Below are 25,106 nucleotides of genomic sequence, written 5' to 3'. Positions count from 1 at the left end.
ACCTTTCATCCCCTTTATTTATAATATGGTAAGTTTGGTTTTGAACTTGGCTTCTTAATTTTGGAGAGGAAGTAGAAATTCAAAAAGCAGTAAATGACAATTTCAATAAGTCTTCAGCTCAGGCTAATCTGACATTCCCCCAACTCTTACTTGTAGTTTTATATATATATATAAAGAAGTGATGGACCCAGTCATGTATATATATATAAAATTGGAGGTAAATGATAAGAGGAATCTCAGATTAAATAACCCAGGCCAAGAACTGATGACTGCACATATATATGTGTTACAAACTTGAAATTCATTTTTAAAAACTTACTTGAATCCATGACTCAGATGTAAGATTTACAGACACTTGCATCAGCTCAATCCGAAGGAAACCATTGAGGGTAGGGATCCTCTGTTCTCTACAATAAGCATGATAAGACTGAAATACATTTTTCCACCTGCATATCTTTGATAGAATATTCCTTAAGTAAATATATTCATTGAAAATTGAAACTAGATGTCTTGCACACAGGAGTATTCAAGAAAGGCGAAGACAATGAACAGTGATCAATCTCATAACTCCTATAAGCAATATAATATAGAGAGTTGGGCAAACACGGACCCCTGGATATACCAGAGGTGGGATCAAGTACATTTTGTATAAATATATAAGTGTGTGTGTGTTTGTATATATCATCCAGAGATAGGTATAAAAATATCTACACAAGTAGTAGTATAATAAAAAAAAATATCACAAAGCCGATAGAGTGTACTCAACTAGTTTCTTCGATTCTTCAGGAATATATGAATATTGTTTAGTGTACATGTTCAACAAAGCAATATTCGACATACTCCTGAAGAATTGAAGAAATTAGTTGAGTATACTCTTTTGGCTTTGTGATATATTCATACATGTATCTCATACTGGATTTACCCTACTTAACATGTAATACCATATTCAAACATACAGACATGAAAATACATATAGGGAGGGGAACGAATATTCATTGTAATAGGCCAGAATTTTTAATTCCATCTGCTATCATTGAAGAAATGTAAAAATTCTGTTTGATCTTTATGTCTACTTTTAAGATAGTTTTTTGTTGGTCTTTCACTCATAACTTTTGTGTGAAGTAGCTTGTTGTATAGGTATGTGCCTACAAATATACTTGTATAAAAACTGTAGAACTTTCAACCAACCAACTCCAGCATTATAACTTTTCAAGTACCATCCACATTGTGTATATTCTTACAGGAACTGAGCACTGGTCACTGCATTCTTTTATCCCAAACACTACAGTAGAAAGCACTGTCACCTACAAAAAATGACACAAATTAAAATAAAATTTACTGATCAGCACAGTAATTTATGACAATATAGAACTTTAAGCTAGTTTAGACTAAATAAGATTGAATTTCTAAGTGCAATGGCATACCCAGAAAGTCGCATAATAATTTTTAAATATGTTTATTTCTTGAGCTTTTAAACCACAACATTGTCCTATAATTCATAACAATACTATGTAAGTATGTTGTTATAAGAATTTTCAAGATGAGAGAATTTCTTTTGTGTTGTGAACTGTCCACTACCCTGTGTGCATTGAAGCATGAATTAGTATGATGTGGAATGTGGAATCTGATTACTATTCCATTATTTTGTTGATCACCATTGATTCATATACTGTCTAGCTATACAGTATGCATGTAAATATATGTTGGCTATATATGTGTTTTTTGCATGCTTACCTTGTGATATTTTGTTTTGTCTGTGATAGTCGGTTTACGAGATCTGTAGAGCTCATGTTATTTGTTACTATTGTATACAGTGCCGAGTTTAAATAAAATTTACTTACTTACATCACTCTACACAATGTAATATAGTTGAGCTTGACCTGCTAATATAAAACACGACGATTGAGTGCCTGTAATAAACCATTTGAATAAATAACATGCAAATTAAATTGTCCTGAAACATTTAACCTATCGATACCACCAATTTATACTTAGAGTTAGAGCTGACCGACCTACAGCCTACTTGTTCTGTATGTGAAACTGCATTTAAAAGCAGTGTTTTAAGTCAGAAATGCTGTAGGATATCCATCTTGAAAGGGCATTTATGATCCGTTTGTTTAAAAATGTACTTTCAGTGAAATAAACCACTAACGAAATGATAAATATTACTTACGAAAAAGACTGTCAAACTTTGCGCCATGTTGGATGCAGAAGGTGAAGGTCAGAATTAGCGCATGCGCAATAGCCTAGTCCTAAAGTTGCGAATAGTGAGATTCCTTCGTAACATAGTGCAGTAGGCTGTGACGTCATAACTAGTATGTAGTCGTGCGTTACGTTGCTATGAGAGATAAACACGACTGAAGAAGACCGGTAACACGGTCGAAATATTTCTACAAAGTGTTTAGTGTTTTATATATATATATAAATATGAAAAGAAAACACAGAAATCCTCCGTAAAGCTTTAGCGCTTTCATTACATCTTCAGAAGCTTTACAAAAATGTATACATAGCAGTATCACAATCTCTCACCAGAGGGCGTTACGCTACGCTCCACAAAGTGAAGCTTGCGTAGCGCGCCCTCTGGTGAGAGAATGAGCAGTATCATAGTAACAGTGATTATGACGTCAAAGTAAGCAGAACGTTAAATATCTATATTGTGACGCCATGGATAATGTACAACAATGATCTGGAAAAAGTACGGGAAAATGATAAACAATACGCAACTTCCGAGATATCAGCTCTTCTGTGAAGGAGGTACGTTCAGTGTGCTGTTGAACGCTTGAGTGGGTACAAGATGTACATGTATACATATACTATAGACGGGCTATGTAAATATGGATAAAAGTGCAATTTTTTTTTATATCAGCCGTTGGTATACATTAAACTGACCATATAGGCATTAGTATCTAGATCCATAACAGGACAAAATTATCCCGAAATATTAGCACCTAACGTGTGAGGACAGAGCTCAATCAAAGTATTCTAACTTTAGACATTTTTGATCCGGCTATTCATTGAACGCGGGAAACTCTATGCAACTGATGTAAACAGTGTATTGTGACGTCATATTTAGCGTCGGTGTGTAGCAAATACACAAACATAGGAGTCATGGCACAAATCGCGTTTATCGAGGAGTGATTATATATGATTTAGAAAACAAAGATTTACATGCTTTTAAGAATTTTATGTAACATCTCAGAACGACGTGAACTTGGGTACACGAGATTCAAAATGGAGAAATACATGTCCACGCGCTAGTATTCGAATCGACGCCATTGGGACCAAAATTTTCAAGTTTCATAGGTATGGTTTAATTTTTCACTAGTTTTCTATATTTTCCTTTTAAACATGTATATACGTGTTACCTATAGGGAGAGCTCTGTTCTCACAGCCCTTCGGGCCGTGAGAGGGCTTCGCCCTCTATCAAGAATAATATGCTTTACGGCGTGACCGTGTTTGAGGGCGAAGCAAAAAGTATTAGCATTAGTATGTAGATCCATAACACGACAAAAAATATCCCGAAGGTAGCACCTAACGTGTGAGGACAGAGCTCAATCAAAGTATTCTAACTTTAGACATTTTTGATCCGCCTACTCATTGAACGCGGGAAACTATATGCAACTGATGTAAACAGTGCATTGTGACGTCATATTCAGCGTCGGTGTTTAGCAAATTCATAAACATAGGAGGAGACAAGTTACAAATTTTGCGTTACTCGAGACCAGGAGTGATTTTAGGGCCTACATGATTAAGAAAATAAGATTTACATGCTTTCACGGATTTTATGCAACATCTCAGAACGACGTGAGCTTGTGTATACGAGATTCAAAATGGAGAAATACATGTCCACGCGATAGTATTCGAATCGACGCCATTGGGACCAAAATTTTCAAGTTCCATATAGAAAACTAATGAAAAATTAAACCATACCGGTTTAATTTTTCATTAGTTTTCTATATTTTCCTTTTAAACATGTATATACGTGTTACCTATAGGGAGAGTTCCGCTCTCACGGCCCTTCGGGCCGTGAGAGGGCTTCGCCCTCTAATATATACAGTGTGACCGTTGGACCGAGCGAAGCATGATATGGTCATTGGCGTGTCCCAAGTGATAGTCATAATTCTGTTCAGTACGGTAAATTACAATTCATTTAAAAATATGTATTATTTATGAAATTCCCCTTGCGCTAAACACCCAGCATCAAAGGGGGATATCTATGAGGATAATTACAGGATCCGCCTATTCCTTTAACGCGGAGAATATAGCACCAGCCGACGTAAACCGTGCATAGTGACGTCAGATGTAGCCTCGACTTTTTTCTTCGTCTTTCAAACCAAACAATTGTAAAGAATAATTCATTTCAAAATATATATTATTTATGAAATTTACCTTGCACTAAACGCCCAATAACATCTAAATATTAAAGGGGGATATACGAGGATAACAGTTCTACAGGATCCGCCTATTCATTTAAAGCGGGGGATATAACGCCAGCCGACGTAAATCATGCATTGTGACGTCACATTTAGCCTCGACATTTTTCTCTTTCAAATCAAACAATTATAAACAACAATACACCCCGTTTGCAATTTACATGTAAAAGACAGTTAAAACAAAACAAAATTAACCAATAAATTCAAAGTGGTAAAAAGTAAGCGTAAATATATCGTATATTTTTATTTAAAGAAACTCATGAACTCGTTCATCTATTTAGTTGTATTACTGTTTTTGTATTTGATGACTGTAACAATAATAATCATACCATTCATTTTTAACAAACTGGGTGTTTGAATTACAAATTGCACGGTAGTCTTCTATTTTTGGTATTCAAAATTAAAACACGAATAACTGTAGAAGCAACTAATGAACAAAACATAATGGCGACGCCCATATGGATCACAAAATTTTCAGTGATTATCTGTATTCATTTGCAGATTTTCTCATTTTTTTTATTTTACGTATACGTGTTACTTTTAGAGCCCTGCTTCGCTCGGTAATATTTGTTTGAATTTGGCCATTAAATTAAATATGAAATTATTTTTTATTTCCTCCTCTGCACGAGTGATATTTTAATCAAAGAAAAATGGTAATAATCGATTTTTGTTTGAGCTAATTTAATATGTTGACGGTGCTACCGTTTGAGCGAGCGCAGCTTCATGTATGTACATATTTTGTAATGTTCATGCTTTGATCAGGTTGAATTTAAACAATATCTATTAGCCAAATACTCATTACATGAAGTTTCTCCCAGGGTTTTATATTAAAAATCATTAAAACATGTATACATGAATATGATTGAAATATTTTTATGCTATATACATTTTATTTCTGCTGCCTTCACTGTGACTTGCTTAACCTTTGATGCACGACCTGTTCTGAACTGTATGCTCCCAGCCTCTACTTTCCTTTTTTCTACTCTCAATCTTTTCAAGTTACTGTCCAAACCTTTCAAGTTTGTAAAACTATGTTTAAACAGCACTGCCTTTGAACACAAAACGCATTTCAATATAAAGAAAATTTTAAAATAAATTGATAAATTCAACTATTGGGTTATATGCGCCAACCCCCCCCCCCCCCCACCCCACCCAACCCCACCCCACCCTGCGAACCTATCTAATTAAATAAAAACAAAAAAAATACGAAATTCATATGATAATCCCCTTGTAGCAATGGTATGTTCCAAAAGAGAAAATTAGAACAATTTTTATAATATTGCACATAACCCTAGTTGCAACACAATGATGAAATATTTCAGCATTCACATATAATCATTGAATAAAATAGCAACATCATTGATTTAAGCCCCTCTCCAGTGTTGTTGTGAGGATACATTAATGAAGATTAATTCACAAAACTACAATTAATTAATGATTTTTCAGTCGTTAATAGCAACTGGCATGGTTGGTTATCATGAGGGAGTGGAGGGGGGGGGGTGTCATCGTGGTTTGCATTACCGGACATGTTAAAAGGAAATGGATTTAAGCACTTATTATTCTTAGTCGCGGGGAAAAACCTAAAGATTAAAAAAAAATGTTTTCAATCCGACCGAATTCCATCGATTTTTTGTAATTTTTTAAATAGCACTAATTCAGTACCTGTGATCCCTCACATATTCTAACAATTTTTAAAAAGTTAGCCTCCCTTTTTTTCTTGTTAGAATAATAAATTCCTATTGAGAATTTAGTATTTTAATCAGATTTGTGGTTTGCAGTCGATTATACACAATTTGTATTCGATGCCATATTACGAATGCCTAATAATTACGTATATTCAATATTGTCCCGGTAGTATGACTTTTACAAATGGAAATAACAAGTACCGGTACGTATTTAGATCCACCATTGTCAGTCTTATTATGACGTACGTCAAAACGTAGACGTGACGTCACACATAATCTTAACCTGCCTTTCATAAGCATAGCACTTCGTTAAACATTTCGCCTAATGGTGCACTGAATGTTGGAGCTAGGAGGCCACAAGATTAGGATGATAATCCACGTAAGTTCACAATCATATTCCAGGGTGTGACTTTGCGAGATATCAGCCATTTTTGACAAGGGACTTCTGGGATTGGCGTCAAAAAAATTTCCTTGTTAGAGGTCAATCGAAACTCCTCGAATGTCTCGCGCACTCGACATAGATCTCGGATGTAATACGGTGGCATCCATGAGTGAATTTGATGCATTGTCAACTGGCAATGCTGTTGTGCCCACTCCGGAAATATTTGTTCCGTTTTTGTCCGGTTATGTTTATACATGGATTTTGTCATCAGCCATTTTTTCACGTTTTCGTTTCATCGTTCATACTCATCATTTTTACATGGCCAATTTCTCGTGTCACCACCATGTAAGTTCATATATATGTGATAATATGTTTGTGTATCATGATATTTGATTCGTATCTCGTTGTTTTCATTTCTTTCCTTCTTGATTTGATCATTTCTGTCATTGTTTACATTTTTCATGTTTCAGTTCTTACCATCAATGTTCCATCTACAACGACTTTAGTGTTTGTTTTTATTTTCCTGAACTATTGTGGTTAAGCTAGCTGCATGCCAGCATAAATGCATCAAATTCACTCATGGATGCCACCGTATTACATCCGAGATCTATGTCGAGTGCGCGAGACATTCGAGGAGTTCCGATTGGTTAGAGGTTTAGATTATTTCCCGCGCTCTAGTCATTAGAGCTCGCAGTACGAGGTAGCGCTTCGCGCTGGCTCGCTATTATTAAATGCAAGGTGAAGATAACGAACAGTGATCAATCCCATAACTCCTACAAGCAACACAAAATAGATAGTTGGGCAAACACGGATCCCTGGACACACCAGAGGTGGGATCAGGTGCCTAGGAGGAGTAAGCATCCCCTGTTGACCGGTCACACCCGCCGTGAGCCCCATATCTTGATCAGGTAAACGGAGTTATCCGCAGTCAAAATCAGTGTGCCAAGAACGGCTTAACAATCGGTATGAAACACGTCAGACAGCATTTGACCCAATGCGAGGTTGTATTGACGAACTAGATCGTTATAACGACCATAGAATTTGCGAAATGCTGACTTCAATCGAGACTGTTGAAATCCCTGTACCATCAACTTGTTTGTCAGAAGCTTACCTCGATTTAAAAACTGACTATACCCAGATTAAGCTCTTGCATATCGAATCAGTTGAGATATATAAACACCATATGCAGGTGATAATGGAATATTGCTACATAAATGTGGGAAGTTGACGATGGAGAAGCTGAAATCATCCCGTTTGTCATACAGTTGAGTTGTAAGTTTGCCGTTAATGTCTACTTTCAATAAAATATCTAATAAATAAATACTAATAAACTTACTAATATTGTGTGTCCCTGCAGATTGGGTGGTTGCATGATATCTGATAATCGGCCTTTAAGGCAATAATATGAAGGCAGCGATAAGCATTTGTACCCACCGCATGTGGACTATAGTATGTTTTGCGTCTCACTGTGCGGAAGAGTTCCACAAAGGGAAAGAACTATTGGGCAACTCGGAAGTTGCGTATTATAAAAGACCATTTTAAAAGATTTGGCTTTAGAATACCAATGAAATGTTTTTCTTTTTCCCGTCTCTGAATAGCACTGGCACATCTGAGTTTATAAAATGGGAAAATGTTAATCGTTTTTTGTGCACTTAACTGGATTTGTCTGTATTCAGGTGTACTGATGTGCTGCTTATGTACACGTACACGGGCACGGAGAGTGTTGCCAGTTTCACCAAAGTAATATTCCTTGCATCCAGGACATGTGATGGCGTATATGCCATCCTTTGTATCGCATGACATGTTAGTATTAACTTTAAATTATCGTCCGTTAAAATTATAACTGGTCCATTCTGTAATGTAGTCACATGTACCGCATCACTTTGACACTGTATAAGTACGGTCATCAAATTGGGAGGAACGAAGTATTCTCCTAAGATTTTTGGGTTGGCGTTTACTGCTAATAAAACGACAGTTCTTGTATATGCCTTTTGTTTGTTCATCTTCTCTAAGTAGCCTGTTTAATTCATAAACAATTGAATTGATGTTTTGATTTCTTGGATTATAAGTATGTACAAATGGTATTATTTCTCCGTCATTAGCACATCGTGTGTTTGAAAGTATCTGTATCCTATCGCACTCCTTAGCCTTCATTATTCCATCGTCTACAAGTTGTTCTGGGTATTTTTGGCTTAATACAATTTTAATTAATTCCTCCAAGCGGATATCCCTCGTATCGATATTGCTGACAATGGTACAAATCCTTCTTGCGAGATTATATGGTATAGCTGTTTTAGTATGGCACGATCCGAAATGCAGATATTGGTGTGTATCTGTGGGCTTATAATAAATATCCGTATTTAAGCTGGTATTTTTTTTTAATATAAGAACGTCAAGAAATGGCATTTGCGTATCATCTGTTTCCATCGTGAATTTGATATCCGAGTTCATTTGGTTGAGTAGATCGTAAAACTCCAATAACTTATCGACATCATCATCCCACAAGATAAAACAATAATCTAAATATCTCTTCCATTTAGACTATATTATTTGCAAATTCTGCCCCCCCCCCCCTCCCCACAACGTGCATAGTTGATCATGTAACTTATGTTCTAGATAACCTAGGGTTAATGTTGCATAGGTAGGTGCGACTTTTGTCCCCATTGCAGTTCCCTTAGTTTGGAGGTAATGATGGTCGGAAAAAGCAAACGAGTTGTTGTCTAGAACTAATTTTAGTGCTTCTAAAATAAAATCCTGTTTGAATCTGTCATTAAGTACATACATCGGGATATTTTTCCATCCAGAATTTTACCGCTTCCAATCCTAATTCTGTAGGAATATTAGTATATAAACTAATAACATCCAAAGTGACAAGTTTAGTGTTGGAGATGACCTGAGTAGGTAAATGATTTATAAAATCCAGATCGTCTCTTACAAAGCTGGGTACTTTTTGGCAATATGGTTTTAAAAGTATATCCAATAAATGACTCAGTCTCTGCGTTGAACAGTTTGGTCCTCCTACTATGGGTTTGAAGGATAAGTCAGCTGGATCCAGACAAGTAATACATACACTATTTTGCTATGGCATCCTTAATAATTCTAGACTTGTGAACTTTAGGTAAACCATAGAATTTACTCTCTCGGAATTCGTAGTCCTGTTCTTTATCTGTTAAACCTTCCGATAGTGGTCCATATACTAAATTTTTAATTGTTGTAATTGTTTTCTTCTCATGACAATTGTGTAGTCTATCATAAAAAGTGTTGTCTTGTAACATTTGTAAAATTTTATTTTTGTAGAAATCCTTATTCAATACGACAACTCCACCTCCTTTATCGGCCTCTTTAATAATGATATTAGGGTCATCACGGAGGTTTTTAAGAGCATTTTCCTCTTCCGTAGATATATATAAAGCACAGAAATAGCAATGAACTCTTAAATGAACATAACTGCCCTAAATGAAGAAATAATTAATATAAAGCACAGAAAATTTCACTTTATTTGGATACCCACTTCCGCCCCTACCCGGGGTTGAACTCACGACCTGCGGAACCAAATCTCCTAGCAGCATGTAACCAGCGCGCTAGACCGCTCGACCATCAAGGCAAACCATAGAATTGACTCTCTCGGAATTCGTAGTCCTGTTCTTTATGTTAATTGCTTGCCTAGATGGTCGAGTGATCTAGCGCGCTGGTTACATGCTGCTAGGAGATTTGGTTCCGCAGGTCGCGAGTTCAACCCCGGGTAGGGGCGGAAGTGGGTATCCAAATAAAGTTAAATTTTCTGTGCTTTATATATATATATATATAAAGAAAACTTTATACTAGTCCGATCGGGTTAGTGCTGGAAAAAATCTACTAGTCCGACAGAAATTTTACTAGAAATCGGGCGTCGGTCTAGCGTTTTTCGCCCAGACTAATATGCACATCTATATAGTGTGTCCTTATTAACCACAAAGTTACACAAAATTCTGTTGAGCAGTCTCAGAGGAGTTTCGCTGACAAGAACATCAGACGGAATCGAAATTCTAAGTTTAAAAGGGGTATAACTACAACGTTTCACGAAATTCTGTTGAGTGGTCTCAGAGGAGTTGCGCTGACAAAAATAAAAGACTGACAGACTGACAGGTCTAAAACATTATACCCTTCGCAACTTCGTTGTTTGGGGTATAAAAATGGAATGGTAGTTATCAAGAAATGAAAATGTTTAATTGTTAATACATTTAATCACTGACCAATTTCACACCACCCTGATACCAAAACCTTACCACTGGGATCATGAAATTTACAATTTTTGGTAATGGGCTAACTGCTTATTCTAAATATCCATTTAGTTTCAAAACAAGTATTTTGTGAATGAATGTAACCCTTTGTTTATATATAAAGTTGTTTGACATAAATATGTGAGGGCAATTACGAGTTTTGGGGCTAAAACATGATTTTTTCTTTAAAAATCGACGAAAAATACAAAACTCCTTCAGATCCTATATAAATGACATGGACATTTGAAAACAATTATTTTTTGAAAGTCTGTAACCCTTTAACTATAAATCAGACTGTTAACATTGAGACCTTTTCGATTTTGGGGGCCAAAAACAAAAACTTTGTAAAAATAAATTCTTCACATCCGATATAGATGTCATTGACATTTACAAACAAGTATTATGTGAACTTATGTTACCCTTTGATTGACAAGATGTTTGACATAAATAATTGGGGACGTTTATGACTTCTGGTGTTAAAACATGATTTTTTTTTTCTTTAAAAATCGCCGAAAAATGGAAAAGTTCTTCAGATCATATATAAATAATATGGACATTTGAAAACAATTATTTTTTGAAAGTATGTAACCCTTTAATTGTGAATAAGATTGTTTGACATTAATGCAAGGGGACCTTTACAAGTTTTGGGGCAAACTCATGAAATTCGTAATTAAAGTAAGAATACTGTATTCTTTAGAATTGGAAAAACTTCGAGAATCTTACAAACACAATATGGACATTTTGCAAAATGTATTTTGCATTAAAGAACTTAACCCCTTGTTTATATATCAAGTTGTTTGACATTAAGACGAGGTATATGAATTACTGAGTTATTTGTAAGAGATTTTCTTGCATGCAATATTAATCCAGAATTTGTAATCGCATTGCAAATAGTAGTTTCAAACTCTTGAGTATGTGAGTAACTTCTACAACCGGCCGCGACAAACCTAAGTCGTTAAAACAGGTAGTGACAGTTCGATCGCCAAACGCTCGGCATCAGGTGTGAATGTCACGAGTCCTCGGAGATGACCTTAAAATCGGATGTCCCGTGTCACAGTAGGTGTGGCACGCTAAAGAACCCTCACTGCTCAATGGCTGTAAGCGCCGAGTAAAGGCCTAAATTTGAAGCCCTTCACCGGTCTTGGTGACGTCTCCATATGAGTGAAAAATTCTCGAGAGGGACGTTAAGCAAGATACAATCAATCAATCTACAGTGACATAACAGGTTTGATAGTATAATTAACTTAGTACTTCTCGTCAGATGGTGCATAGTCATTTTAAACGTGAGGTGCTTAGGTAATATCCATTTTCCATCCATATGTCCTGAGAGTACGATTTGGGAAACCTTTTTGCCATTGAAAATAAGATGGGTTGTCTGATACGACTTGAGAGAGACATGCAATGAGATATTATATACACATGTACATGTATTCAGAGATGATGGAGAGGTGGCCATGGTAAGTTTTTGCATGGCAATTTTGTGGCAGTCAGAAATCTGCCTTTTGATTATCATAGCAGATTCTTTGACTTGAAAGAGCTAACGCAAATGCAGTAGCAACACATGCAGATTATATAGTTCGCCTTTGGAGTTTTCCGAAATTCAATTTTGCTACCAACTTTTCTTTGTATTTTTGATTTAGGTTTCAAGTTTTGTAATCACGGTTATATGAATCGGGATAAATGACAAGTATCTCTCTCTGAGCATTCTCAACCACATAATTCTACACGATATTTATCTCCATATATTCGGATAAAGTCAAATGCCTTTCCATGTCAAGAACTATATCAATTTTAGGTTCTGACTTGTTTAGATCATCGGACTTAGTGTACATTTTTCTACAGGTTGGATAAAACATCCCCCCTTTAGCAACCAAATCAATATACTGAACTTTACTTATAGTTGTCCCGTGGGTATCTGGGTTAGAAGGGATAGGTCCTCGGTACCTTTTGCTCGTCGTAAGAGGCGAATAATGGGGCAAAAGAAAACCATTGTCCCGTGGGAATCCAGGTTAGAATAGGTCCTCAGTACCCCTTTGCTTATCGTAATAGGCGACTAAATGGGGCAGTGCTTTGGATGAGATCGCAAAAACCGAGGTCTCGTTTCACAGCAGGTGTGGTATGATAAAGATCCCTCGCTGCTCAATGGCCGTAAGTGCTGAGCATTGGCCTAAACTTTGCAGCCCTTCATCGGCAATGGTGACGCTTCCGTTAAACAATATACAATCAACCAACTAATTTATTGTGTTATAGTCACTTTTATTCTATGCAGAGTTTTTTAAATGGCTTCTACTGTTTTTGTCACACACTTTACCAGTTTGTGTTTTTTTTCCCCTTGTACTTGAGTTCCTTTGTTACAGAACAGACATTTATGGGCGGGGGAAAGTGTCGATATTGAACACAGGTTGAGTCTCTTAGTCTTACAGTTCACTTGACTCGGCGCAACTTCGTCAATGTTTATTAAGTCTTACTTCTAGTAACTAATATTTGTAAATTATTATAACACTAGCGATAGAAACCATGTAAGGCACCATTTAAAGCTAGTAAACAATCTATGCCTTTATTATTCTTGGGACTCTGTCTTATGTGACATCTTAATAAGTAAGCTGAAAATTGAAAAGGTGTTCAATATTACGTATGGCAATATATCTATCTATTTTACAATTGTAGATTAATATAATTCATTAATCTAAATTATTCATAAATTAGTTTATTGTTTGTAATATGTCATAGTTGAGCCATTATTTATCAGGGTTTCGCCCATTTTTGCATTGTATACTCGAAAGTAATCCATGTGCTTTCTTTTTATTGATTATATACATTTATGGGCTTCCATACATTAGATATATCGTGTGAGATTTGGAAATGTGGACAACGATTTTTATGTTGAAAGTTATATTTACTAAGATTGCATATATATCGTATAAAGATAGGGTTTATGGATTATAGTATCTAGAAATGAACCGTTTTTCATACTGTTTATTTAGTATTGAACATGTTAATAGGTATGTTATTTTGGGAATGTAGTATACACTGTATAATTTCGTAAGACATAAATTTGTAGACATTTAAAAATATGTACCACTTTCCATAATACACTGTCTTCTATATTTTATACGTATTTCTCACAAATGTCCTCTCTGTGAAGTCCCTATTCCGTTGTTTGTGTTTACAATGTGTAGTCTTTATTTCGGTATGGAACACCGTAACAGTCATGTTGAATTTGCCAAATATTTTATAAATTCAAATGGCCATATCTTGAAAACGCCCCAACATAAATCTATCAAACAACCTTCATTTACTTTTATTTTATACCCACTTTCAAAAATTCATAGTGTAGAAAAATCCTTAGAGAGGGGGGGGGGGGGGGGGGGGGGGGGTATTGTGTTACTGGCCCATGGTCTATTTAGTTTTTCTTACAGATGTGTATTTGTAGAAAAGACTAATGAAAAACTGTCAATTTTCCCCCAAGGGACCAGGAGAGCAATATATGTCCCCCTTGTCCCAATGATGTTTCTTACCAAATTTGAAAAGAATTGAAATGGTAGTTATCAAGAAGATGTTAAAAATGTTCAATTAACACATGATGGATGATGGACGCTGACCAATTGCAATGGCGTATCTACACATCACAAGTAGTAGTCAAATAAAAATATCACAAAGCCCATTGAGTAAACTCAACTAGTATCTTTATTTCTTCAGGAGGAATACACATACACACACAAACACACACACATACACACACACATCTCATCTCAAAGAAACCGGGAATGGTGCACTTTCCTTTCTAACTTATTAATTTAGCACTGTCTCTTGTATGATCATCAGCTATGCTCTTTGAATACAGTTTTGGATAGTTTAAGCATTTCCTGCTTGTATTGGAACTTCAAACACCAATTTCATCAGAATCAGCTGGGATCCTTTCTCTCATTACATGTTCCTAACACTGGCTTTTCTAATTCCCAGAGATCAATCTTGTGTTCCTTCACTGCTTTCTGAAAATAATGATTATAAAATGATATAGTGATAAATAAACATTCTGTATGCATTGCTTAAATAATGATTGGGGGGGGGGGGGGGGGGCAGGATATGAAGGTCACTGACATTGCAGAAAAAATGCAGCACCCACATTAAGTATTTATTATTCTAAAATTCAAATAAAAGGTACAAATTAAACTAGAAAACATTTTTCAACAATTTCAACAAAGACGCGAAATAGGCCAAGTTCGTGGAATGTGTATAACTGGATCTAACTAGATTGAAATAAACTGTCTTATAGTTGCAAATGACAAGCACTGGATTTCAACAAAACTTAAGCAGAATACACACAGTGGATGTAAATATATTGCAATGCATGTCCCCTACCATCCCAAGTCATTTGTTTAACATTCTGCATGCGGTCCCTTAAAAGGATGGAGTGAAACAGCTATTAGAGATGGCCCCCCTTTTCATGGTCAATAAAAGCAATTCTACTGTACAAAAGTTAGAATCTTATACATAAATACCACCAGAGATGGTTTCTGAATAGTTTTAATAGTTCCATTTAGGTTTGTTTTTTTGTTTTTGTTTTTTGTCATGAGGAATGTCGAAATATCAATTGATTTTTAAACCCTATAACAAGCAGTTTTCGTCATGGTTTGTAATCTTTCACTCCTTCATGAATAATGACAAACATAGTGGTCGGGTCTAGACACAAAGGGTAGGCGCGGGTTTGAATCTCGCTCACGCTGGTAAGTGAGAAAGTTTCCCAGTTTACTTTCGGAAGGTCGGTGGTCTCTTCCCAGGCACATTGTATCTGGGTTCTCTCTTCCACCAATAAAAACTGGGCGCCACCAGAATACTAAAAACTTGTGTGGCGGAAAACAGCAAACAATTAGACACAAAGGACGACAATCAGTTTAGGAATACTAGAAACTCATTACAAGAGGTCCATGGGCCACATTGCTCAACTGAGTCATCTTGGCTCATAATTAAAGATTTTTCCTATATATTCGCATGTGATACTTTGATCTCTATTGTGGCCCCAACCTACTCCCAAGGGGGTCATGATTTTTACAAAATTGAATCTGCACTATGTCATGAAGCTTTCATGTAAATGTAAACTTTTCTGGCCCAGTGATTTTTCAGAAGAAGATTTTTAATGATTTTCCCTTATATAAAATTTTGATCCCCTACTATGGCCCCATCTTACCCCCCGGGAACCATAATTTTTACAAAATTCAATCTCCACTATGTCAGGAAGCTTTTGTGCAAATGTAAACTTCTTTAGCCCAATAGTTCTTAAAGGGAATGGCAACCCCAACTACATTGTTGCTTTTATGAATAAAGTATTACTTACTGATATCGTAAATGACAGTCTTTAACAACAAAAATCTTTGCTTAACAATTAAATCAATATTAATCTATCATATATTTTAAATTATCCGCCGCTAAGAGAGCGGCCACTGAAGTTTGATTTATGATGTCACACCGTCTGTTCCGGTTTATTTCATCAGTAGCACTGTAAACATGACAAATCAGGAACAGTTAAGTTTGGAGCCGTATAGATTTGAGTCCGTTCTTTCGTAAGAAGAAATTAAGAAAAGAAGACGTTCAGTAGAGTCGCAGACCAGGCAGACAGTAAACGTTTCTTCATACAAATGTCTCGAACCTCAGCTTGTCATTACACAAATGATGGATCCATAGTTTACGTAGTGTTTTCTTTTCAAATGACTTGGTTTGGGAATTTCGAAGAAGAATAAAGCTTTTCACTTCTCCCCTTTGCATTAGTGTAATTAACTGCTTGACAGGAAGGCATCAACGTATTTATTTGTAAGATCTACCACATGCATCTTAGAATCTCATCAAAACTTTGATCCCCTATTATGGCCCCCATCATACCCCAGGGGGCCATGATTTTAACAAACTTGAATCTGCACTATGTCAGGAAGTTTTCATGTAAATCTCAGCTTTTCTGGCTCAGTGTTCTTGATTTTTTAAATGACTCCACCCTATTTTAGCATTTTTGTAATTATCTCCCCTTTGAAAGGGACATGACACTTCATTTGAACAAACTTGAAAGCCCTTCACCCAAGGACGCTTTTGGCCAAGATTGGTTGAAATTGGCTCAGTGGTTCTGGAGAAGAAGTCGAAAATGTAAACAGTTTACAGACGGACAGACAACAGGCGATCAGAAAAGCTCACTTGAGCTTTCAGCTTAGGTGAGCTAAAAACGGAAATCGAACATATTTCATAAACGGAAGTGAATTTCGAAAATTCTTTTCAACAGGTCTCCAGAAAGGGATAATGTCAATAAGATATGTGAAAATCATATCAAACATTTGATGTATAAGAGAGATCTATGAAGACAATGAAAGAATAATTTTTCAATGTTTTTCTTAATAAACTGGAATTTGCTGTTTTAACTTCCGGTAATTATTACATTTTCTGAAACTACGAAAGACACCATATTTAACCATGCAAGTTTCGTTTCAAACACATAATGTTGAAATTTGACGTTTTCTTTCTTCAATTCCGGTGACGACTGCAAGTGACGCTTGACATGCTTAACCCCCTAAAGTTCTTCTAGTACCTGAGATCTATTATCCCTGAAAATTTCAAGACTAGTTCTTACACTGTTTATGAGAAAACGCCTAGTTAAAATCTCGTTTTAAAAACGGAAATCGGACATATCTCACGAACGGAAGTGAATTTTGAAGAAATATTTAACATTACTCTAGAGATTGATAATGTCAAAAATATGTCAAAATCAAATAAAACACTTGATTCATAAGTGAGATATATGGGGACCAAAAACAAGAGGCCCATGGGCCACATCGCTCACCTGAGTCACTTTGGCTCATATCTAAAGATTGTTCCTATATATTCGCATGCAAAACTTGGATCCCTATTGTGGCCCCATCCTGCCCCCGGGGGACATGATTTTAACAAACTTGAATCTGCACTATGTCAGGAAGCTTTCATGTAAATCTCACCTTTTCTGGCTCAGTGGTTCTGAGAAGATTTTTAAAGATCTTTCCTATATATTTATATGTAAACTTTGATCCCCTATTGTTGCCCCATCCTGCCTCCGGGGCCATGATTTTAACAAACTTAAATCTGCACTATGTCAGGAAGCTTTCATGTAAATTTCAACTTTCCTGGCCCAGTAGTTTTTGAGAAGATTTTTAAATATTTTCCCTATATATTTGTATGTAAAAATTTGATCCCCTATTGTGGCCCCATCCTATCCTCGGGGGCCATGATTTTAACAAACTTGAATCTGCACTATGTTAGGAAGCTTTCGTGTAAATTTCCACTTTTTTGGCCAAGTAGTTTTTGAGAAGATTTTTAAAGATTTTTCCTATATATTTATATGTTAAACTTTGATCCCCTATTGTGGCGCCATCCTACCTCTGGGGGCCATGATTTTAACATACTTGAATCTGCATTATATCAGGAAGCTTTCATATAAATCTCAGCTTTTCTGGCTCAGTGGTTCTTGAGAGGAAGATTTTTAAAGATTTTCCCTATCTATTTGTATGTAAAACTTTGGTCCCCTCTTGTGGCCCCATTCGACCCCCGGGGGCCATGATTTTAACAAACTTGAATCTGCACTATGTCAGAAAGCTTTCATGTAAATATCAGCTTTTCTGGCTCAGTGGTTCTTGAGAAGAAGATTTTTAAAGATTTTCCCTATATATTTGTACGTAAAACTTTGATCCCTATTGTGGCCCCATCCTGCCCCCGGGGGACATGATTTTAACAAACTTGAATCTGCACTATGTCAGGAAGCTTTCATGTAAATCTCACCTTTTCTGGCTCAGTGGTTCTGAGAAGATTTTTAAAGATCTTTCCTATATATTTATATGTAAACTTTGATCCCCTATTGTTGCCCCATCCTGCCTCCGGGGCCATGATTTTAACAAACTTAAATCTGCACTATGTCAGGAAGCTTTCATGTAAATTTCAACTTTCCTGGCCCAGTAGTTTTTGAGAAGATTTTTAAATATTTTCCCTATATATTTGTATGTAAAAATTTGATCCCCTATTGTGGCCCCATCCTATCCTCGGGGGCCATGATTTTAACAAACTTGAATCTGCACTATGTTAGGAAGCTTTCGTGTAAATTTCCACTTTTTTGGCCAAGTAGTTTTTGAGAAGATTTTTAAAGATTTTTCCTATATATTTATATGTTAAACTTTGATCCCCTATTGTGGCGCCATCCTACCTCTGGGGGCCATGATTTTAACATACTTGAATCTGCATTATATCAGGAAGCTTTCATATAAATCTCAGCTTTTCTGGCTCAGTGGTTCTTGAGAGGAAGATTTTTAAAGATTTTCCCTATCTATTTGTATGTAAAACTTTGGTCCCCTCTTGTGGCCCCATTCGACCCCCGGGGGCCATGATTTTAACAAACTTGAATCTGCACTATGTCAGAAAGCTTTCATGTAAATATCAGCTTTTCTGGCTCAGTGGTTCTTGAGAAGAAGATTTTTAAAGATTTTCCCTATATATTTGTACGTAAAACTTTGATCCCCTATTGTGGCCCCATCCGACCCCCGGGGGCCATGCTTTTAACAAACCTGAAACTGCACTATATCAGGAAGCTTTCATATAAATCTCAGCTTTTTTGGCTCAGTGGTTCTTGAGAAGATTTATAAAGATTTTTCCTATATATTTGTATGTAAAACTTTGATCCCCTCTTGTGGCCCCATCCAACCCCCGGGGTTCATGATTTTAACAATTTAGAGTCTGCACTACCTAATAAAGCTTATCTATAAATTTCATCTTTTCTGGCCCAGTGGTTCTGGAGAAGAAGATTTTTTAATGACCCTACTCTATTTTTACCTTTTCTTGATTATCTCCCCTTGGAAGGTGGCCTAGCCCTTTATTTTAACAATTTAGAATTCCCTTTACCTAAGGATGCTTTGTGCCAACTTTGGTTGAAATTGGCCCAGTGGTTTTTGAGAAGTCAAAAATGTTAAAAGTTTACAGACGGACGGACGCCGGACTACGGGTGATCAGAAAAGCTCACTGAGCTTTCAGCTCAGGTGAGCTAAAAACTATTGAGATGTGTTTTCCCATAAATCACAGCTACTCTTTACTGTCTATATTCCCTGAAAGTTTCACGTCTCTTATCTAAAAGAGTTCTCAAGAAAAAGAAGTAGACTAAAGAAAGAAAGAGTAATGGGTTACTAACGACCGGAAGTGAATTTTGAAAAACAAAATTGTCAAAACTCTAGAAGTTGATACTGTTATTAACATATTTGAAAATCAAATCAAACACTTGAAATATAAGCGAGATAATCATGGGGACAGAAAAGAAGAAAAGTATAAGAGTATTTGATTGAGAAACCGGAAGTTGCCGTTTCCATGACTGACGGGGTCAACATTCTTTTGACACTTTGAAAGAGACTTAATAAATGAGTATAGGTTTCAATTTAAAAGAAAAAGTTTGAAATTTGCGATTCTTTCAATCACTTCCGGTGACGACCGGAAGCTACGGCGACAAAGATATAATGTGCATACACTATACAATTGAGTTTCATTTGTTTATCTTTAGTCGTTTTTGAGATTACCCCCGGACAAAATGATTTTTGAAAAAACAGAAATTGGACATATCTTACGAATGGGAGTGAATTTTTTATAAAAAAAATGGAAAATGGTCTCTAAAGGTATTAACAGTTCTCTATCATCTCTAAATGGCAAGAGAATCCATCGAGCAATCTCTGAGAAATCGTGTTGACAAAATTTGAATATTGCACAATGGCGGCATAATTTTTTTTTTTGGATGGTGGAATTGGACTCGGGGTCACCAAATTACCCTAGAAATAGAATTTGGTTGAAATCCGACAACCTTGATTTTTTGACGTTTTTGGCGGCCATTTTGAAACTTGCGAAAGTTGATTGCACCCCTCCTAATGAACCCCTATCAGCTCAGAAAGTTTCAAGTGGATCTGTCGAAGCACTTTCATAAAATCGCACGGACAAATTTTTCACTAAAGAAGAGGAATAACGAGCTATAACTGTGTTGGGATGCCAACACAAATGTCTCCGAACACCTCCCCATATCAGAAATGGTTTTTGATTCCAGATATGCAATAAGAATCCTCAAAGAACTCTAGAAACTGAATTTGGTTGAAATCCGACGGACTTGATTTTTGGCCGCCATTTTCTTCAATGGCGGCCATTTTGAAAGATTTGAAAATTGATTGGAAGGAAATACTGATGCTAAAAAAGAAGTGTGGACCCTCAGTTGACCCCAGAACCCAAATGCTGTAGAGATTTGAACACTTTGAAATATTTCGGTGTATGGCGGCCATTTTGAAAATGGCGGCTTAAAAAAAATTTTGATGGTGGAAATTGACTTGGGGGTCACTAAAGAACCCTAGAAATAGAATTTGGCTGAAATCCGACAACCTTGAGTTTTTGACGTTTTTTTGCCGCCATCTTGAAACGGCGGCCATTTTGAAAATTTGAAAAGTTGAATGCACCCCTCCTAGTGACCCCCTATCAGCTCGCAAAGTTTGAAGTGGATCTGTCGAAGCACTTTCACAAAATCGATCGGACAAATTTCTCACTAAAGAAGAGGAATAATAAGAACGAGCTATAACTGTGTTGGGATGCCAACACAAATGTCTCCGAACACCTCCCCATGTCAGAAATGGTTTTTGATGTCAGATATGCACTCAGGATTCTCAAAAAATCCTAAAAACTGAATTTGGTTGAAATCCGACGGACTTGATTTTTGGCCGCCATTTTCTTCAATGGCGGCCATTTTGAAAAATTTGAAAATTGATTGGAAGGAAATACTGATGCTAGAAATGAATTGTGGACCCTCCATTTACCCCAGAACCCAAATATTGTAGAGATTTTAACACTTTGAAATATTTCGGTATATGGCGGCCATTTTGAAAATGGCGGTTCAAAAAAAATTTTGATGGTGGAAATGGACTCGGGGTGACCATATTTCCCTAGAAATCGAATTTGGTTGAAATCTGACAACCTTGAGTTTTTGACGTTTTTTGGCTGCCATCTTGAAACGGCGGCCATTTTGAAAATTTGAAAAGTTGAATGCACCCCTCCTTGTGACCCCCTATCAGCTCACAAAGTTTGAAGTGGATCTGTCGAAGCACTTTCACAAAATCGAGTGGACAAATTTCTCACTAAAGAAGAGGAATAATAAGAACTAGTACTGATTGTAACGGGGACCGTTACAGATGTTCCCCAAACATTCCCCCATTTAGCAAGTGGTGTCATTTATTTCAGTACAAGTGGTTTTGACCATTGCAAACTGTGAAACATGTGAATATATAACTATCTTATAACGTTCAGTCCATTTCATACTAGTTCAAATCAGTTATAAAGATCTGAGAGTTTTGTGCACGTGCACGTACGTGCATATAAATAATTCGACCATCTCGATACATTAGAAGTCTTACTATATGAGTACAAGAGAAGTTTCACAGCTGTTCAATGAAAAACAAGAAATTAACGGCAACTCAAAACTACAAAGACCGAAATCAATGCACGTGCATACACGTGCGCGTGAGTACCACACAGCAATTTTGTTAATGCTATTCAATAGACATTTGAACAATATACTTACTATATGAAGTTGGTATCGATTGCTTCACTCATAAGAAAGTTATTGGGATTTCAAAATCGTCCAATCAGAATTAAGCGCACGTGCATGCACATGCAGGGAAGTCATTTTGAGACTACTAATAAATCGAGAGGCCCAAAACATACCTGCAACCTAATTTTCAAACCTATTCATTGCAATCTCAAAATGTTATAGACCAATACTTAAATTTAGACGTCAAAAATTACAATGCACGTGCATTCACGCGCACGCGATTTTGGTAATGGAAAATTTGTTGACACCATTTCATAGACATTCATATCATAGATCCCCAGGGTAAATTTGAATTCATTTCAGTTTTTAATTCAATAGTTATGACCATTTTAGTACCCGAAAAATGAAAGAAAAGCTATGCACGTGCATACACGCGCACGTGAGTATGACTCAGCATCAATGTTGATGTCATTCAATAGACATTTGATAGATATACTTACAGTATAAATTTCATATTGTTTCCATCATTTATAAGAAAGTTATGGCGATTTGAAAATCGTCCAATCAGAATTTAGCACACGTGCATGCATGTGCCGGATGGAAATTATGATTGTACACTTTTGTTAAGAACATCATGATACATATACAATACAAGTTTGAAAAGATTTTGACAAAAAACAAAAAAGTTATGGTCATGGAAAGAATTGAACGTTCAAAAGACAATGTACGTGCGTGCGCATGCGCGTTTGCAATTTTTAATACATTGGTCTGTAGATATTTGGAATGTCTACCTATCCTGTAAATATCATTCAATTTCCTTGATTGGCATGAACGTTATAAACGGTTTTGTATTATCCAATCAAATTGAAGCACACGTGCATGCGCGTACAGAATTGAAATTTTGACAATGCCAAACAGTTAAGGGTCCCATGTTATACCTACAATATCAATAGGAAACGATTGCATTGAAAAATAAAAAAGTTAGACTGATTCCAAAGTTTGTAAACAAAAAATTCAATGCACGTGCATGCACATGCATGCATTTTCAGACAAAATGACATTCGTTCCGCACATCTACATATGCTATACTATCATCCTAAATAGGTTTCATATTGATCCCTTGAGTAGTTTCTGAGAACACTCGTGGACAAAAAAGTCCCAAGAAGAAAGAAAGAATAATAATAACTAGACACTCATTACTAGTAATGAGTAGGTCTTCCGTTAGACCACTTCCGGTAAAGAGCTTTCTATTCCTACGAAAACCATTTAAATGTATCAGAAAATGTGCCTTAACAATGAATGAGAAATGTATTATCGAATTTTTTACTCCTTTCTCGTAACTTCCGGTGACGACCGGAAGTATTATTCAGATGCGTTTTCCTATAAATAACAGCGACTCTTCACTGTCTATATTCCCTGAAAATTTCACGTCTCTATCTGAAAGAGTTCTCAACAAAAAGAAGTAGACTAAAGAAAGAAGACGTAGTAGGTTACTACTGACCGGAAGTCAATTTTGAAAAACAAAATTATCAGAACTCTAGAAGTTGATACTTTTATTAAGACATGTGAAAATCATATGAAAGACTTCAAATATAAGCGAGATTTATGGGGACAAAGAGACGAAAAGTAAAAAGGTATTTTATCAAGAAACCGGAAGTAGTCATTTTGACTACCGACAGAGTCAATATTCTTTTGACACTTTGAAAGAGACTTAATAAACTAGTCTAGGTTTCAATTTAAAGAAAAAAGTTTGAAATTTGCGATTCTTTTCATCACTTCTGGTGAGAACAGGAAGTGACGGTCGACTCCCTACTGCACGCTTACAAACGGAGATTGATCATCCCTGAATATTTGATGAACCTATATTTTACCTTTTCCAAGAAAAATGCTGGAGAAAATTCCTTTTGAGAAACAGAAAATCGGCCATATTTTCCGACCGGAAGTGAATTTTGTAAAAACAAAAATAATTATAGCAAGGTCATTTCATAAGATATTATTCCTGAAAATTTCAAGAAAATATATCTAGCCATCTCTGAGAAATCACTCGAAGAAATTGGAAAATCGACATTTTTTCAAATACTTCCGGTATAGACCGGAAGTGACGGATGAAAAAATTGAATGTATTTGTACAATGGACTAATGTTAGTTAATCAACTCTACAAGTTTCAAGCGTCTATCTATATTCATTATTGAGAAACTGAAAAAACAAGGTTTGAATATGTCCACCCCATATCTCACGACCGGAAGTGAATTTTACAAAAATATTTAAATTTACTCTAGACATTTATAGTGTCTATAATATATGTGAAATTCAAATCATTAACCGAGATTTATGGCACTGAAAAATGAAAGAATGAATAGTCTTTCTTTGATATAACCGGAAGTTGGAGATTCAACTTCCGGTGGGGTCAACATTTTTTAAGAATTAGAACGAGACATAGTAAACCGATATAGGTTTCAATTTGAAAGAAAAATGTTTGAAATTTATGATTCATTAGTCACTTCCGGTGACGACCGGAAGTGACGTCCGACATTCTTAACCCCCTACTGCACGCCTACAAAGTGAGATCTATTAACTCTGAAAATTTGGTGACTCTATCTTTTACCGTTTCTGAGAAAAACGCTGGACAACGAAAACAGCTAATAAGCCGTATTTGCCGACCGGAAGTAAATTATACAAAAATATTTGACGTTACTCTAGACATTTATAGTGACTATAATATATGTAAAACTCAACTCATTAACTAGTTTCATGACCGACATTTATGGCACTGAAAAATGAGAGAA

General features: G+C 36.1%; 1 protein-coding gene across 1 annotated transcript in view; it reads right to left on the bottom strand.

Annotated features, from left to right (window-relative positions):
• Nucleotides 1–14,423: 14,423 nt before the first annotated feature.
• LOC125664682 (TP53-regulated inhibitor of apoptosis 1-like) overlaps nucleotides 14,424–25,106 on the bottom strand; it is a 36,412-nt gene continuing 25,729 nt past the window's right edge. Inside the window, exon 2 of the mRNA XM_048897542.2 lies at nucleotides 14,424–14,751. Coding sequence (XP_048753499.1) covers nucleotides 14,665–14,751 — 87 coding nt within the window. The 3' untranslated portion in view covers nucleotides 14,424–14,664. The remainder of the gene's footprint in view (nucleotides 14,752–25,106) is intronic.

Source organism: Ostrea edulis, chromosome 1, assembly GCF_947568905.1.
Source record: "Ostrea edulis chromosome 1, xbOstEdul1.1, whole genome shotgun sequence".
In the NCBI taxonomy this organism is placed as follows: Eukaryota; Metazoa; Mollusca; class Bivalvia; order Ostreida; family Ostreidae; genus Ostrea; species Ostrea edulis.
The sequence above is the reverse complement of the archived record's forward strand: the minus strand, read 5'-3'. Positions and strand labels throughout refer to the sequence as shown.